At 33.5% G+C, this 18,903-nt stretch overlaps 1 protein-coding gene across 1 annotated transcript; it reads right to left on the reverse strand.

Moving 5' to 3' along the window:
* Positions 1–2,804: 2,804 nt before the first annotated feature.
* LOC107761292 (uncharacterized) lies at positions 2,805–4,463 on the reverse strand. Its single transcript, XM_016579511.2, has one exon. It carries the CDS (start codon positions 4,211–4,213, stop codon positions 2,930–2,932), a length of 1,284 nt encoding a protein of 427 aa, XP_016434997.1. The 5' UTR covers positions 4,214–4,463; the 3' UTR covers positions 2,805–2,929.
* Positions 4,464–18,903: the final 14,440 nt, after the last annotated feature.

The following is an 18,903-nucleotide window of genomic DNA, read 5'->3' on the forward strand; positions in this document are numbered from 1 at the left end:
CGATTAGGTGGGAGACTATTTAGGTTAATTCTTCTTTTCATAAACCACTATAGTTTAGAGCCTAGAACTATAATTTGCTTAACTACCATTCATAGCTACTATTTAATTGCTACTAACTTGTATATCACTTATATTCAAACGCACACCGAATACAACCTGTGTCAACTGTATAACCAAGGCGGAATACAAGGATGTATACAAATGATACAACTTGTATAGACTGTATTTATTCGCGCAACAAATATAACTAAGATGAAATGCAGAAATACAGGAAAATAAAATTTGTTGAGAGTCGAACTCAATGTCTTCGCTGACTAAGCGGGCCCGCTAACCAACTGAGCTACGAGAGCTTATTACTCTCTTATTTTAGTTCAAAACAATTAATCTCTTATTTTATGAATTTGCTATAAAATTCAAATATAGCTACGAATGGTAAACTTGCTGAAAGTATTGTTACGAATAATAAATACAATGTAAATGTTTGATGTGTCGCGTTTTTTCCTAATTTTAAAAGTGTAAAAATATGACCCTCTTTGGGGGTGACTTTTACCTTTTGACCTCCGCTTGTCCAATGGGCATTCAAAAGTTAAAAGTGTTGCTCATTGGGCAATCGAAAGGAACACTTGTTAAACTTAAAATTCTGCCCATGGGACAGGCAAGAACAAAATTCAAGACTATCCACTTTAACGACTATCTGCGTGCTTCACCCGGAAAAAAAATTATAATGAAATCATGAACATTCTCTTTATTAGGGGTCATATTTCGTCATGTGGTGTAAAGTTCTCTTTTATCAATAACTAAAATTAATTGGATAGAGCCTTTATAAGTTAACATAGAGATTACAATCTGTGAAAATTTTCTCCAATAACCTTGATTGTTACAGGATAACAATGTAATTAAATCCAATTTAATACAAGCAAAGAAATACACAAAAATATTACAAAGCTTGTTTGAGATTGAGATTGTTGCACACTAACACAATTGCAAAGGTTGTAACTAAACCGCAAAAATTCAAGTTTAAGGAGTTGTATTAATTTATTGCATTTTATCCATATACAAAATGGATATGGATATCTGTTGCTCTTGAATATGAAAACTATAAATTGGTTCAAAGTAAGAAGACCTTAATAAATGACATACAACAAGGTTAAATTCATGTACTACTTCAAATTCTTAGGTGTGGTTCACGTATCAGCTTCTGATCTTATCGAAGCTATCTTGGGTCATTCTTCCATCCTTTGAGACGTTAGTACTCTTGTTCGTCCTGGAGAAATACATTTCACATTTCTACATCTTGAGTAATGTTAGAGTTTTCAAACAAGTTTATAACGTTTTGAGGCACTCCGTTCATACCTTTATGTTTTTTCATTGGATATTTAAATTTTTTTTCCTTTATAATTTAGACTTGTACAATGAACGCAAGTGAAATAACGGGCTATTTTTAAAAAAAGAAAAAAAGACAATTCAGTACACAAGTAGGTATTCCGCCTTCATGCAGGGTTGGAGGAAGGACTGCACCTCAAAGGGTGTGATGTAGACAACTTATCCTAATACATACATTAATGACTGTTTTCATGGCTCGAACCCGTGACCTATATGTCATATGGAGATAACTTTACTGTTGACAAAGACTCCACTATAACTTAGTCTCGATATATCTAAACTATAAAATAGATGACTTCATAATTTGTTCAAGTTTGTAACTACACTAGCAATGCACAATTGGGATGTATTTACAAGAGTTTTCCTTTTGTTATTGTTATGATCACATTGTTTATAGTATAATTTTTGTGTATAGATATAAATTGACCGGTGTCTGAAAATAGAAGTTGTCTGTTTTCTGCACCTTTCACTTTCTTCTGGTTGAAAAAGAAAGACATAGATGCAAATGATAAATAGGCGACTAGGCGTAGATGACAAAAAATTAATGAAAACAAAGAAAAATATTTTATACTAGTTTTTATTTTCATTTCCTTTGATTTTTTTGATAACGCAATTATGTTTGTTCTTTCACCTTTGCTTTCTAGTAAAGAAACTTTTAGAAAACGAATGAAGGAGCAGTTCTTTTCAGGTTTCTAATTAAACATTCTCCCTTTTAGCACTGAAACGTGAAAAATAGACATGATGAGTAAATTAGAAGTCCTATTTATATTAACACTTGATTATTAGCGGAGTATTAAGTATCAAATACCCAATTAACTACATGTAATGAGCTATGCCAATCAACTTTCCATCAGAATCCTACAGACTTTGCACATATTAAATAGATTTCTTAAAATAAATGCAGAGTTTTAATCAAAATTAAAATTGACTTAGAAACAATTGATCTTCCTGAAGAAGGGTGATTAATCACCCATCATTAAGCCCATTCTTTTGTGTTTTAAATCATGATGGAATTCAGAAAGCCGCCAATATTGATGATTCCTCAAGTCATTAGTCAAATAGGGATTGCTTCAAATTGCAGCTACTTAAGACAATATTTTGTCAACAGCAGTACGTAAATAGGATAATTTCCCTATCATCCAACTTTCAATTTATTGTATCAACGTCATAAAACTAATTTGATTAGCGGAAAAAAAAAAACTTAAGTTACTTACATGTCACATAAGATAAAATATGCTGAAAAATGCTCAACTCCCGACTATGCCATTCTTGGCGATGTGTGACGACCACTTAGCATAATATATATAATTTCAGTATACTATAACTATATCTAAAGAAAAGTCTCAAAATACAAGTTGGGAAAGCAATCTGACACTAGAATTAAAAGTTAGTGACATAAAAAATAAATAAAGAAACAAGAATTGAAGTCTTTATGTACTTGGTTGCTTGAGCTTATGATCAAGAACTTGAACTTGTTTGAGTATAAATACAGTTACCTCCCTTTTTACAAATTCTGAAATTAAAAAAATCACAAAGTGGAATTGCTTTAAGAACTGTAAATATCTTTACATAACAAACAATGATCAGAAATCAATCTCCCTATGATACTTCCTTGTTCAATTTTCATATTATTACTCTGTCTATTCCAAAGGTGCACACCATAAGTTTCTCCACTGAGTTGTAGCAATTTGGCTTCTATCCATCTTGACTGACTTCTTGAATTAAACTTCATAAAAAAACCTGATATTCTAATCCAATCAACTGGATAAAAAGCAATTGGTGGTAACACAGTAAAGTTAAACTCATCTCTATTTGTTGAGATCATTAACTTTTCTACTACTCTTGAAACCAAATATGGACCATTTTGTCCCCACTTATTCCCATTAAAAGAAAAAGCAAATTCCTCCATAAACTTATAAAGAAGTGGATGTTCCTTATCAAAAATCAACACTGCATTATTCAATCTTGTCCACTTCCCATTTGCACCTACGCTTTGTGCACCAATTGAATTCCTCAATCTTGAAAAATCTTTCAAGATTATAAAATCCGTGTCCAGATAAACACCGCCATATTTGTACAAAACCGCTAACCTAATCAAATTGGATAAATTCTGAGCCAATGGGATTTCACCAGGGTCTTTTTTACCATTTTTGAGGTCATCAAACCAAGATTGTACAGGCGTATTGTTGAACAGAAAAGATAACTCTGGAGTAACGGCAAGAACTTTATACCCCAATTGAATTAAGGGTCTCAAGATTTTAACACCACGAGATGTATCCAAAGTTTGTGACAAAATTATCAAACACCCTTTTGGATGGGCTTTGAATAGAGTTTCCAATGCAAAAAATTCCCTTTTTCCAAAAGAACTAGCAGGAGAAATCCATGTCATGAATAATTGAACTGAACAACTTCTTGTAATTAAGAAATTGTTTACTCTGCTATTGAATTGACTTGACAATCTTGTTGACTTCAATATGCTAAATTCAGGCAACTTTTTTCTGAACCAAGAAATTCTTTCTTCTTCTGTAAGATTATAAGGAGCCACCAAATTCACATGCACTTCTTCTTGTTCTTGTTCTTCTTTGATAATATATGATACTTCATTAATTTCTTCCTTTTTGTAAAACAAAGGTTTGTGTACAAAAGTTGACTTAAGTGGCTTTTGAGAATTAGTTTTTGATACAAAAACAACAGAATTGGAAGAAGAAAAATTAGATATGAGATTATCAGAAAAGCTGATAATACAAACAATCAAAGCAAAAGAAAGAATAGAAAAAAGATGAAATTTTTTTGTTCTACTGATTCTGTAGTAGTCAAACATCTTCACCATTGGAATAGTACTACTTTCTGTATATTGCTATAAAAAAGTGATGTAGCATATTAAGGAGGAGAAAGAAGAAATTAAAGATAGGATAAAAATGAAGGTTTGAATTTGTGCAAGGAAGTTTATAGTTGTACGAATTTGAACACTTCAAATGTTATTTTTGGTAAAGTTAATAGTACAACTTAGCTTAGAGAAGATTTATGGCTGCTGTTGTAAGGGGAATGTATAAGGAAATGAGAAGAATATTGACTTGTAGAAAAAGCATATCTTTTTGGTTTATTTTATTGAGGAATAATAAGGAAGAATTTGAAAAGGTAATTTCATGCATAAGGCTTCGTGGAGGGCCAAGTTAATTATAGAGTGGCCTCTTTTATTTTGGTCAATAATTGCTCGTTAAGAAAGTTCTATAAATACTAATACTGTACTAGTTATGTTTAAATATGTCAATAAGGTTTAATTGACCTTTTGATTATACAAATTGTTTTAAAAATTGCCGCTTTTATATGTGTTTTAAAAAATTATTACGAAAGGATTTAAGTTATTGATGCTGATTGTGTAAAGATTTCGTACACCATTATTAAATTTTAACTCGTGATAATATGTTAGTTACCATTTTAATCAGATCACTGATTATTGTTATATATATTTACCTAAAAAACCTTAAAAGTAATCTAATTATGTAAATATTTTTTACCTCAAACTTAAACTCGTTTGTAAATTTTTACGAACCACTAAACATATAATTAAGTAGCTTCATAGCCTATTTGGCCAAACTTCTTTAAATCCAAAAATACTTTATTTTCCCAAAGTTCTTGTGTTTGTCTAAGTTTTTAGAAGAAAAAAAATATTTTTAAGTAGAAGCAGAAGCATTATTGAAGAAGCAGAAAAAAGTAGTTTTTCTCCAAAAACACTTTTTTGAAAAACATTTTTGAGAAAAATACACTTAGAAGTAATTTTTTAAAAGCTTGGCCAAACACTAACTGCTCAGAAGTGTTTTTCAAATTAATTAGCCAAACACAAACTGATTCTCACCAAAAGTGCTTTCGAAAAAAGCAATTTTGAGAAAAAATACTTCTCAAAATAAACTGATTTTTGCAGTTTGGCCAAACAAGCTATAAATTAGAATAGTTACTCTTACTATGGTATTGCTTTGAAGTGGAAAAAGAAAATTCGTTTTTGCCTAATTTCTCATTTTGTTGTCCAAATGAGGAGAAAACACGTTAGATAGACTTTAGTTATTACTCCCCATATTTCAATTTAGATGATACACTTTTCTTATTAGTTTGTTTAAAAAATATCGAGAATCACTATTAACGACCTTACTCTACCACAATTAGGAACCCTAGCTACAGCTAGTGAGCGAGCTTAACTAAGAGAGAAGGCAGAGCATGAGAGCTGGGTTTAGGAAATGAAAATTGATTCATTACTGAAGAAGAGATACAGTGCAATCTTATATACATGTGTTCTAACCTCTAATGACAGATGTCAACAACTAATATAACAACTTAATCAACTAACTAACTGATTACATAATTAGTTACTAACTACAACCTATTGAAGCATGTCCCTCAAGTTACTGCTCCTTCAATACTCCCCCTCAAGCTGGCAGGTGCAAACACATTTAGCACTCCCAGATTGGACACAAGATATTCATGCTGTGATCTTCCTACTGCTTTTTAAGGATGTCTGCCTATTGTTCTTCTGAACCGATGTACAAAGTCTTCACCATACCTGATTGGATCTTCTCTCTAATGAAGTGACAATCCACCTCTATGTGTTTTGTTCTTTCATAATAAACTGAATTTGCTGCTATTTGTAGAGTTGCCTTACTGTAACAATATAGTTCTACAGGTAGGTTCACCTATGCTCCAAGCTCTTTGAATAACCCTACTAGCCATACTAGTTCAGACACTGTCACTGTCATGCTTCTATACTCAGCTTCAGCTGAGCTCTTGGATATTGTATTTTATTTTTTTTGATTTCTATGATATCAAAAAATCTCCATACTTCACAATGAACCTTGTGACTGATCTCCTTGTATTTGGACATGAAACCCAGTCTGCATCACAATAAGCTTTCAGTTTCTCTGGCCTCTTTGAGCTCATCAGAATCCCTAGTCCGGGTTCCTTTTTCACATACCTCACAACTCGTAGGGCTGCTTCCCAGTGTGACTTTTTGGGTTGCTGTAGGAATTGGCTGAGTGTCTGAATTGCAAATGCAATGTCCAGTCTTGTCATTGTCAAATACAATAGCTTCCCTATTAGCCTTTGATATTTTCCTCTATCTTCAAGCAGTTCATCACCTGTTTTACCCGTGACTTAATCCAGTTCTTTAGCTGTAAATTTCTGAATGCTAAGAGGAGTCTGGGATGGTTTTGCAACACTCAGCCCTGCATCTGCTATGAGCTCCAGTGCATACTTTCTTTGGTTCATAAGAATTCTTTTCTCCGATCTACTGAATTTCAAACCTAAGAAATATTTGAGTTCCCCTAGATCTTTGATCTTGAATGTCTTATTTAGTCTTATCTTGGTTTCCTCAATTAGCTTTAAGTCATTCTCATTCACCAACATATCATCAACATAGACAAGTATGATGAATGTACTGATATCCTTCCTCTTTATAAACAAAGAGTAATCTAGGCAGCTTTGCACAAAACCAAATTCCTCTAAGGCATCTGTCAGCTTTAAATTCCATTGTCCACTGGCATGTTTGAGCCCATAGAGGGATTTAACAAGCTTGAACACAACTCCAGACTCCCCCTAGATGGTGAATCCCTCTAGTAACTGTATGTAGACTTCATCATGTAAATCTCTTTGAAGGAATACATTGTACACATCCATTTGATGGATGCGCCAATTTTTAGTTGTTGCAAAAGCAATGACTGATCTGACTGTTGTAAAGATTTTATTGTAATCCAATCCTTTCCTTTGGTTGTAGCCTTTGGCAACCAATTGAGCTTTAAACCTCTCTATAGAACCATCTGCCTTGTACTTCACTTTATAGACCCATTTGTATCCTATTGGTCTCTTCCATGGTAATAATTGGACAAGTTCCCAAGTGCCATTGTCTTCTAGTGCTTGAATTTCTGTTTTCATAGCTCCCACCAATCTCTTATCTTTGGATGCCTCCACAAAGTTTCTTGATTCTTCAATAGCAGAGAATGCAGTTAAGTAATTCTTATAGTTGTGATGTATAGTGTCACAGCTGATTGAATTATTGATGGAATGAGGATTTTGATGAGCTGTGGTGGCTATAGCTGTAACATAATCTGTGAGCCAAATATGTGGCCTTTTATCCGTGTTAGATCTCCTTAAAGAATCAGCAGGTGGGGCCTCTAATGGCTGATTATCAACTTCAAACTGGTCTAATGGATTAGGATCATCATCTGAGCCCACTGTGAAAATCAATTTCTTGAGGGAGGTCTTTAGCATCATTTGGTGGACTGTGTATAGCAGCAAGTGATTCATCTACTGAGCTATCAGAAGCTTCAGTGATTGGATCAACAACATCAGGGCCTGCAATAGCATCTGCATCAGCACCTACATCATGTGGCAACCAATGTGCCATACCAAGATCATCATTGAGTGGGAATATACTTGTAGTATCAATAAACATAGAAGATTTGCTGCTTCTCTGTTGCTTGATAGGAAAAAGGGATAATACATACTCATCCCCTTGGGGTTGAATCACTTTTCCATATGCACCCTTTATCTTTGCGGAAATCCTATGACCCCCTGGACGATTTCAAAATGGAATTTTTACACCCCTAATAAGGTAAAACCACATATGTGTTTGAGCGGTGAAGCACACGCGCCTGACACGTGTACAGTTTTATAAAAATATTTATTTTTCATATTCTTTTCCTTCTTTCTTTTGTTTTAATATTTTTTTTATTTCCTTTATCTCTCTCTCCTCTTTTTCCTTTATCTTCTTCCTGTTTTCTTCTTCCCAGAAAGTGACCTTCACAAAATTCTTTCCAATTTTTTTTTCTTTTTTTTCCTTTTTTATTGACCAAATCTTATATAACTGGGTTTGTGGTTATGTAAGAAGAATATGTATGCATAAATGGTGAGACCCCCATTAATAGGGTAGACTTGTCGAAAGAGGACCCATCTAAAATTAACCTGAAAAATAGATTTCGTCCACTTTCTCAAATCTTAACCATCAAAATTTCTTGCTGTTATATTGAAATAATTTTTGGTTACTTCTAATAAGTTTCAAGATGTAAGCGATATAGAAAGAATGTATTTTGCCATTGCTCTCTTGCTATTAATTATTTGCAAATATTTCTGCAAATAATAGTGGATGATAAGGGGAATATTTAGAAGAATGAAGAACTGGGATGGGTTGTGATAGTAGAACAATGTTTGGAAGGTTCTTTTATTACAAATTAACATTTTTTTTAAATTTTGGTGGATTTAATTCCGAAAATTCAAAAGCAATTTTGTTTGTTTTCTTATAGCTCCAAAAATGGTGGAAAGTGATATTAGAGATGGAAGGTAGATGTGAGATGAAGAGAAAAGTTTGATGAAATCGGAATGAGAAAGCTTGAGTTTTGCCTTCAGTGGCTATTAGATGGGAAGGAAGAAGAAAATGAAGAAGATGAATGGATATGGAGTCAAAATAAAGATGGTGGCTCCTATCAAAACCTTTTTGTCTTGTTTTTATTGTTCCTCACACGTGTTGGGTTGGGGAAATGCACTACTCTCTGTTCCACATCAACACTGAAGGTGTTATTTGTTTCATTTCAAATACAGCCAACGGGGTTATAGGATCCGCGCAAAAATAAAGGGTGCATCTAAAAAATTGATTCAACCCCAAGGGGGTAATTATGTATTATCCTAAAGGAAAAATATTTTCCTTAAAGACTACATCTCTGTTCACAAAAAATACATGGTTGGTCAGATCATAAAGTATGTACTCCTTTGTCACTTCAGAGTATCTCATGAATGCTGCTGGAACTGCTCTTGATTCAAAATTTTCATGATTATGCATCCTCTTAACATAGCATAGGCATCCCAGACTTCTGAAGTGATCCCAGCTAGGCTGCCTGTTATGAAACATTTCATATGGACTCTTCCTTTGGAGTACTACTGCAGGCAGCTTATTGATAATATAGGTTGCTCAGAATTTTATAGGCATATTTCCCTGAAACCTAATGGCTCTTGCCACTTCTAGAACATGTCTATGTTTTTCTCAGTTATCCTATTCTGTTGAGGTATATAGACATATATCCTCTGATGTACTACCCCATAGGATTGCATTAGCTCCTAGCATTCGTGATTTACAAACTCTGTTCCATTATCTAACCTAATTATCTTCACTATTTTTGTAAATTGAGTAAGAATCAGCTGCAAAAATCTTGTCAAAACAACCACAACATCACTTTTTAATTTCAACAAATATAACCATGTCATTCGAGAATAGTCATCAACAATAGTCAAAAATAATTTATTTTCATCAAATGTTTGTACACTATATGGCCCCCATACATCAATGTGTATCAAATCAAATATTGCATCAGCTCTAGTGGTACTATTCTTAAAGGGCAATCTAGTGTGCTTGGCTAACGGACATACAGTACAATCCTTTAAGGCTTGTCTACAAGCATCTATAGGCAAGTGAAACACTTGATTTATTGTTCCAGTTGAGGCATGTCCTAATCTCCTATGCCACAGTCTAATATTTTTTTCTTCTATTCTAATAGAGAAGCCTTGTATTCCTGCATTCAACAGACCTTCAATAGAGGCTTGAGGGAGCATTAGGTAGAGTCCTTCTTGTTTTCTACCAATCCCCTTCACTTTCCCACTGCAAAGATCCTGAAATATGCAAAAGTTGACTGACAGTAAATTGTACTTAAAATGTGAAAGACATAGTACATTATCAACTATGTCTCCATTACTCAACTTACATGACCATATGTGAGTCACATATGTAATATCTCTATTTGGTAAATGAACATTTTTTTTTTCTTCTTCTTCATTTAATTTGATCTTATTGAGCAACAGATTAGCATCAGATATTATATGATTAGTCCCACCAGTGTTAATTATCCACTCATTTCTACCTGTCTCTACTAGAAAAGCTTTGAGTGTACCTGCCATGTTAGCTGAACTTTCTCCAGCACTAGTACTTTTCTTATTGAGTAACTTCAGGATTTGAGTGTATTGATCATGAGTGAAGAAAAGACCTCTTGATGTGTCTGAATCATTATGTTGATGCTCTTTGATAGTCTAGTTTCCTCCTCTTTGACCTCGCCTGTTGTGATCTTCTACAGACACATTGTGAGCAGCATGCTTTCCTCCTTTCTTCTTTATTTGAAATCAGTAGGATAGCCTATTAATTTGTAACACTCCTCACGTGTGTGTCCTTTCATCTTGCAATAATCACATTAAACGTTGAAGTTCTTCTTTGGCCTCTGTATAGGTCCTACACTTGCTATCATTAAGGTTGTTACTTTACCTCATTCGATTGAACTAAAAGAATTTGACATGCTCCTTTGACTTTCTCTTTCTATAAGCATTTAATACTCCTTGTTTATGGAAGAAACTGGAATCATCATGAGGATTTGGATTAGAGCTTGCTCATAGGACTCATTCAGTCCCATGAGAAACTATAAGAGTTTCAAACGCTCTATGAAAGTGACAAATTCCCGCGATTTTGAATAATCACAACTTGGAATTGGGGCTAAGGAGTCAAATTCTGCCCAGAGCAACTTCAATTGCGAAAAATACATAGAAACTGAGCATGTTCCCTGAATGATTGTTGCAATTTATTTATGAATCTGAAAAATCCTTGAGCAATCGATTTTGTCAAATCGCTCTTTCAGTTCTCCCCAAACTGCACTGGCACTCGAAGAGTATACAATTCCACTGAGCAACTCAGGTGAAACACAATTCATTATCCACGACAATATTATGGCGTTGCATCATTCCCAGAGATCAACTAGATTCAGACCATAACTTTCTCTTTTGCATGTGCCTTCGATGAACCCTAACTTATTGCGACCTAAAATCGCAATTTGCATCGCTTGGCTCCACATAGAGTAGTTCTTCGGTCCTCTCAATTGCAGAGATATTATCACAACTCCTGAATTATCATTAGCATTCAGAAAAAGCGGATGATTATGACTTAGCTTTTTCGGCAATTCGTCGTCGAGCGCCAGTAGTTGAACGCACCTGCAAATTCCGGCGAAAAGCTCCGATCAAGTAAGACGACCACACTAGTAGCCCATCGGCTCTGATACCATGTCGAGAATCATCATTAACGACCTTACTCTACCATAATTAGGAACCCTTGCTACTGCTAGTGAGTGAGCTTAACTAAGAGAGAAGGCAGAGCATGATGGCCGTGTTTAGGAAATGAAAATTAATTCATTACTGAAGAAGAGATACAATGCAATTTTATATACACGTGTTCTAACCTCTAATGATAGCTGTCAACAACTAATATAACAACTTAATTAACTAATTACATAATTAGTTACTAACTACAGCCTATTGACACGTGTGCGTCAAGTTATCGTTCCTTCACTAAAAAAGAATGACACATGTCTATAATTAGAAAAAAATCATGTTTAAACTCTTCAATTTACCGTTAGTGAGAAACTTTTATAACCACACAAATATTATGACCCCACAAAGCTTTTATCCCTTAAGCTTTTAAGACCACAAGTTTCAAAAGTCTTCATTTTTTTTCTTAAACTTCTTGACGAGTCAAACTACCCCATCTAAATTGAAATGGAGGGAGTACAACAAAGATTATTATTGTTGGAGATTTCTCTCTCTTTTGTTTTTCAGAATGTCTTTTGTTCTTACTAAGAAACTTCAAAGTCTATAAAATTGGAAGTTTTATGCAAGAGATATTCTTTTGTTTTTCTTTGCACGTAATTAATAAGGTAGCGAAGATGACCAGTAATGGACAAATATGCTATTAGAATTTGATTTAGTCCATCCACTGCAAGTCAAGAATTAGAGGCTACTTGTGTAAGAAATAATTGTTGACAATAAAATGATTTGGAAGGATAAGAAGAGATTTTGTCTTCGGAAATTTTCTAATTGGGTTTATAAAATTAAAATAAGACTAGAATGTGCTTTTTTTTTTAAATCAAAAAATATAATTCTTTTTTCAGAAAAAAAAGAGATAATGATATCATACAGCTAAGCCACAAGTCTGGCATAGCAAATGTCAAATTAGAAATTTAATCATTGTGAAGCGTCTTCTCTTCTATAGTTTTCTAGGTTGATATTAATAGTCACTTGTCTTAAACATCATCAAAAGCAATCATTTCATTTTCTCAAGAAAGGAAAAAGGTTTGATTTTTTTTCTTTTTTTGCTAACCACAATTCCAAGTTATTGAGGGAAAATAAAACATCACTATTGATGATCCATATTTGAACGCAAAATTGGTATTCCTTTGTGTAGAGGAAAGCTTAACTTGGTATTCCCATACATGACTAATTATCAGAACCAAATTCGACTAGATAAATTTACATTTTTATAAAATCAGATAAAGGACTATAAGTTAAGGATTTTGTTGTATCAAAATAGCGAGAATATATGTATACATTTAAGATACCAATTCAAAGTTCACTTCGTTTGACCTTTCAAAAGCAGAAAATGACAAATATTGTTGAATTAAATATTAATAACAAATAAATAAGAAAAAATTCTGGGCCTAAACTGAAAAAGGGAAAAGAAAAATCTATATTAGTTAAGCATTTCACAATCTCTCTCTACTTACCGCTCTTCATGTGGGTCGAGCCTCCTTTTCAGTCTCCCTTTACATCTAAGTCAGTTGAGCTCTTTCGACTCCTAAACCAGTTGTGATCTTTCAAGAAATACCCTCAATGTTTATTACATTATCATAAATCAATCGATATATATACCTTGTACTGAAGGATAAAGTGGAAATATTGGAATTCCTCAATATTTAATTAGAAATCTGAAGCTCAAAATTTTAGAATGAAAAAGTATTTTGATCGAGAGCATTTTATCTCTCTAGACCTATTCGATGAAAATTCAAATTATTTGCACTTATAAAATTCAAATAGCGGATGATTAAATCCAAAAAAAAATGTTTGGCTAGTGTATTATTATTATTATTATTATTATTATTATTATTATTATTATTATTATTAACTTAAACGGAAAAAAGTGCACACCGGCTAGAAAGTTGGGAACCAGCAGATAGAAAGTATTAATTGACCATAAAATATATTCTATGTTCTTATTAAGCTACAAGTGCTCAAGGAGTCGCCCACTTGTGCAATTAACTTGTTTACAAAAATGTAAGTAAGGAAAAGATTGCAATTAATTTCTTTACAAAAATGTATGTAAGGAAAAGACGTGCATTAAATATTAATTGAGCCTTAGCCCTTCAATTAATGTACCTTTTAATACTTTCCATTAATCTATCTTGTATTATTGCCGTATTATTTATGCAAAGGATTCTGCAGAATCAACAAAATAAAAACTGGCATTTGTAAAAATTGGAATGATAATGGTGCAGCAAGGAAACAAAAGAATTTATATTGTTATCGTGTGTGTATGTGCAAATATATTAATATCGTTGTATGATTGTTTTACCCTTTATATATAAGTAATAAAGAAGATATTCTTCTCTGACAATTTATGTCACATTATTGTGTAAATGTATGGTATCATCTAGGAGTGTCAAATGGGTCGTGTTGGGTCAATTTTGGGCGGGTCAAAATGAGTTGAGTCAATTCGACCCGCCCAAAAGTTACTTGGGCTAAGATGGGTTAAAATTCGGGTCAAAACCCAACCCGCCCAACTCTTATTAAACTTTAATTAATATGTGTTATTTTCATATAAATTGTATAATTACTAAATAAGGCTTTTTTGCTTTTGTTATGGTCATATTTAAAATATTAAACAAAAAATAAAATTATTTCTAAGATATTTTGACAAACTTACTCATGGATCGATTTGGCTAAAAATTAGCCCAACTTTAATTGGGTTGAAGTGGGTTGGGTCAAGATGGACTAAGTTCAATAAATGGGCGGGTCAATAACCAACCCAATCTTGGGCGGGTTGGGCGGATCATTTGGGCTTGGGCCAAATTTGACAAGCCTAGTATCATCTCAAAGGTTCGTTTGTTATAAGGGATAAAGAATAATAGGATTAAATTTGAGATGAGTTTATCTCATGTTTGATTGAGAAAAAATTGTGGTATAACTAATCTCGGGATTAAGTATCTCGAAATTGTAATATTTTTTTTTATCCATATGGAATGGTGGGATAACTAATACCGGGATAATTAATCATGGGATAATTTGTTTCCCAACTAAACGATCCGTAAGGATTCTTAATGCTTCATATCTTAGCATTATTTCCTGTATTAGCTTTGATATTATGCCTTTAGGAGCAAGTTTCTGTTATTACGGGAAAGAGGCAAACTCGAAAATAGAAAAGATAAAGAATATTAAATTTTAATCTAGAAACCCTTCAAATTAAATGTAAAAATTACGGGATTACAAAGATTCAAAAAGTTCCACTTGTTATGATGAATATCACATTATGGTGGATGTCTACTCTTCTTCCATGATCTTCATCTAAAATGCTTAATGACATATTCAATGACATAATTTGTATGTTCAATGACATATTCCATGACATATTTTCTTCACTTTTTATGCCTATATAAATGCCTTGTAATAGATAGGAAAAAATACACAATTGAAGAAGAAAATCTCTTCATTCTCTCTATCTCTATTTCTTGTTCATGTTTTACTAAATTGCTTTTATTTCATAACACGTTATCAGCACGAAGCTCTAATTTTATTCTTAACTCCAGCTAAGTTGAGCCATATTTTATTGAGGTATGTATCATTATAATCATTTTATTTATCGCAGTACATATATCATATGCTAAATTCTTACAACCTAAATTTTTCTTTGCAATTTTTGATAATTTACATCATTCATGTTGTTGTTCCCTTTTTCATATTTTTGTTTATCATGTTGTTTTTCACACCTGACACAATACCATTAAAAAAAATGTATGCATATGTATGTAGTGTATACATTATCTAGTCACTGCAACTAATAAAACGTTAAATTCTATTAACATATATATATATATATATATCAATAATATAAAGTGAAATGAAACAATATATAGTTTCTATTTTATGGCATGAATAAAATGAAATAGTAGATTGCTAACATGATATAGCTTTATTTCTTTTACCTTAATCGATTTGTTTCATTAATTGTTTATTATTATAATTATTTCTCTAACTTATTCATCTTTTATGATAGTTTTCACTATGTCAAATTTATCAAAACTTGAATTTGTGGCACTTGACATCACCGGGAAGAACTATTTATCATGGGTCCTTGATGCTGAAATTCACCTTGACGCTAAAGATCTTGGAAATACGATTATACAAGGAAATGAAGCATCAAATCAGGATAAAGCGAAGGCCATGATTTTCCTTCGCCATCATTTACATGAAGGGTTAAAAACTGAATATTTAACAGTAAAAGATCCACTTGAATTATGGATTAATTTGAAGGATCGATATGACCACCTAAAACTTACGGTATTACCGAAAGCTCGGTATGAGTGGATACATTTAAGGTTGCAAGACTTTAAAACTGTAAGTGAGTATAATTCTACTATCTTTAAAGTAAGTTCTCTATTAAAATTATGTGGAGACACTATCACAGATGAGGACTTATTGGAAAAAATATTTTCTACTTTTCACGCTTCAAATGTGGTGCTACAACAACAATACCGTGAAAAAGGTTTTAAGAAATATTTTGAGTTAATCACATGCCTACTTGTGGCTGAGCAGAATAATACTCTATTAATGAAAAATCATGAAGCCCGTCCCACTGGGTCAGCTCCATTTTCGGAAGTGAATGCTGTAGCAACATATGATAAGTTTGAAAGAAAACAAAATAATTACCGTGGTCGTGGACATGGTCGTAAACGTGGACGTGGCAGGGGGCGAAACAATTATCGTCATTATGGTGGAAATAAATTGGAGAACAATAAGGGTTCTCAAATTAATCATTCAAAAGGTAAAGCTAGTGTGAGCACGTGATTTTTGCCATATGTATGAATAATTCCCAAAATCCCCAAAACAAAAATAATTTTCTCTATCTTTACAATTTTTGTGCATCTTGGTGTCATTTTCTGATAATTGTTGCATTTTATTTGCGCATGTTAATTTTTATAAAATACAAAAATATGCGTTTTGGCATTTAGGCTTTAGTTTTATATTTTTAGTATCCATTAGGGTTTAAGTTGTTTAGAACAAAACATGAAATCACAAAATTAGTTCACTTTTGCATTTGTCATGAAATAGTTTTTTATTTAAAACAATTTTTAGGAATTAATTAATCTCTGTTTTGAAATAATTAGGATTTCATGTTAGTTTTACTTCTTTATAAAAATTAGAAAAATTATAAAAAAATTTAAAATGAGAAAAAGGAAATAAAAGAAAAAGAGAAAATAAGAGTAGAAATATGGTCTTAATAAAGGACCCAAATTTGGGCCCAAAATCAATCCCAACCCCAGCCCAAACCATGCATTATCTGCCTACCCGCCTAATCACACAAAAAACCGGCCCAGACGCCTGACCCGACCCGCCCATATACCCACATGAAACCCAGTCGAAGTCACAGACCCCTAATCCCAAAACCCACCCCTCCACGACTGTTCTTCATCTCTGAAGAACACGCAAGTTAGGCTTCAAATCTGTCCCAATAAATCGGCAAATCCATGGCGAGTGAGCCTCAAATCCACAACCCACGCGTCCCTCTACCTATCCTCTTGCTGTTGCTAACAGATTTTTCTGATGCCAAGATTCGTTTCTGTTCACTCGCTCGATATTGAGAGAAAGCACGCGATTGGAAGGCCCTAGAGACGATTCGTTGGATGAATGTGAGGCATTGGATTGATTTCGTTCAATCCGAGCCCCACATTCATCAGGGATTCGTTTCATAAAAGGGCTCATTCCGATTCTGAGAATGGGGTTTTTTTTTTCGGAGAAGATTTTTGGGGAAAGAGACATAGGTTTTTAAATAGCCTTTCTTCTTCTCCTCGATGGAATTTTCAGCTTAGTTCCAGTCTATAAAATATACACAAAAATAGTTTGAGTTTTCTTTTCTTTTTCCGAGTTTAATGTTGTTTCTCTGTCAAAATCGGAGAGGAACAATTTAGTGGTGAAGCAAGTTTAATTTTCATTCCAGTATGAACTTTGGTTTTAAAATGGAGCTAGTTTGAGAATTGCTGAGTTCGTCGTTGTTCGAACTTCGTACTTCTACTCAGTTACTACTGAATTGCTGTTCTTCGAGCTTTGATCTGCCATCGTGTCCCTGAGATAGTTTTGGAGTCGAAACTGTGTAATCGTCCTCGATTCTGTTATTAAAAGAAATTTGAAATTTCAGGTTCGATCTTCATCTCTCTGTTCTTGCGATTCTGTTTGTTTTAGTGCTTTGAACTGTGTGTTTCTGCCTCGAGTGCTCTGTTTGTGCTGGGATCGAATCTCGTGTTGAATGAATTCATTTTCAGTAGTCGGATGTATTTGTATATTTTCAATTTGTAGAAGTCGAATTGAATAGTCGTCTTTTATTCCCCACATGTCTTGACAGTTATTCAAGCTTGGAGAATATTCTGAATCAAGTGTCGTCAACTTCAAATGAACAATGTGTTCATGTTTATTCTGGTTCTGTTTAGTTTATCTTATATATGATTTGAACTATGAAGTTGTCTGCCCTGCAATACTGGTACGAATCTGATCGTTTGACAAATGCTTTTGATCAAAGTCAGATTTGATTCTTGGTCGTTTGAGTCGGTGAAACACGTCATTTGCTGTTAGAATCAGTTTGATTAGCTATTTGATAAAGAAACTTATTTCTGTTCAAATGGTCCATAGTTCAGTAATAGGTTCTTTAGAGCTTGTTATAAGTGTTTGGGTTCAGTTTGCTCGTATAAGCTCGAGACGAGTTCCATAAGCACTGTTTGATATGTCCAGTTCCTTTCATCCTGTCATTCTTCCAGAATAGGACTATATTCTCTGGTTTCTTCTTTTCAGTGTTAGGTTTGTTGATTTATGCTACTGATTTAGCTAAAGACCAGCTTGAACTCGTGTTAGTTCCGCGTTAAGTGATTTTTTTTTCAATGGTTCAGGTCTGTTTGTTTCAATTGTTTGGATTTAAAATTTGAGTTTGAGGTTCAGTGTTGAGAGTTGTTCGAATTGGTTAGTTCTCTTGTTGAGGCTTGGTACTTCTCTTGTTCTCTGATTGAAATAGATCATTTGTTGGAACTGAGATTTCCTTGGCATCTAAGTCTATTAAATCAATCAACGTTCTGTTTGATGTCACATGGTTTAGTTCCGTCAAGTTCGAGTCTGAAATAGTTTTTTCCTATGTTGCTTCTCTGACCTGCTTGGACTAGTTTTCTCCACGCATTTGTTGTTGAAATCTGACCACCTCCATGATAAGGCAGTGGTGAATTTGAAAGTTTCAGGTGTCTTTCATGCTTTGTGGACATTTAGCATCCACAGAAGGACGATTACTTTTGAGATTTTCTTTTCTCTCTGTGCAATGCTCACTCTTTATTCCTTTCAGATTGTTCAGGTCATTTCATGTTTGCACTATTTGGTAGTTGCAGTTCCCCTTCCTTAGTCGCTGCTCTCATTCTGCTGCTTTAAGGCATT

The sequence above is a fragment of the Nicotiana tabacum genome, chromosome 5 (assembly GCF_000715075.1).
Source record: "Nicotiana tabacum cultivar K326 chromosome 5, ASM71507v2, whole genome shotgun sequence".
Taxonomy (NCBI): Eukaryota; Viridiplantae; Streptophyta; class Magnoliopsida; order Solanales; family Solanaceae; genus Nicotiana; species Nicotiana tabacum.

Coding starts and splice junctions, on each gene's coding strand:
- LOC107761292 (XM_016579511.2), bottom strand. CDS start 4,213: ATGGTGAAGATGTTTGACTACTACAGAATCAGTAGAACAAAAAAATTT.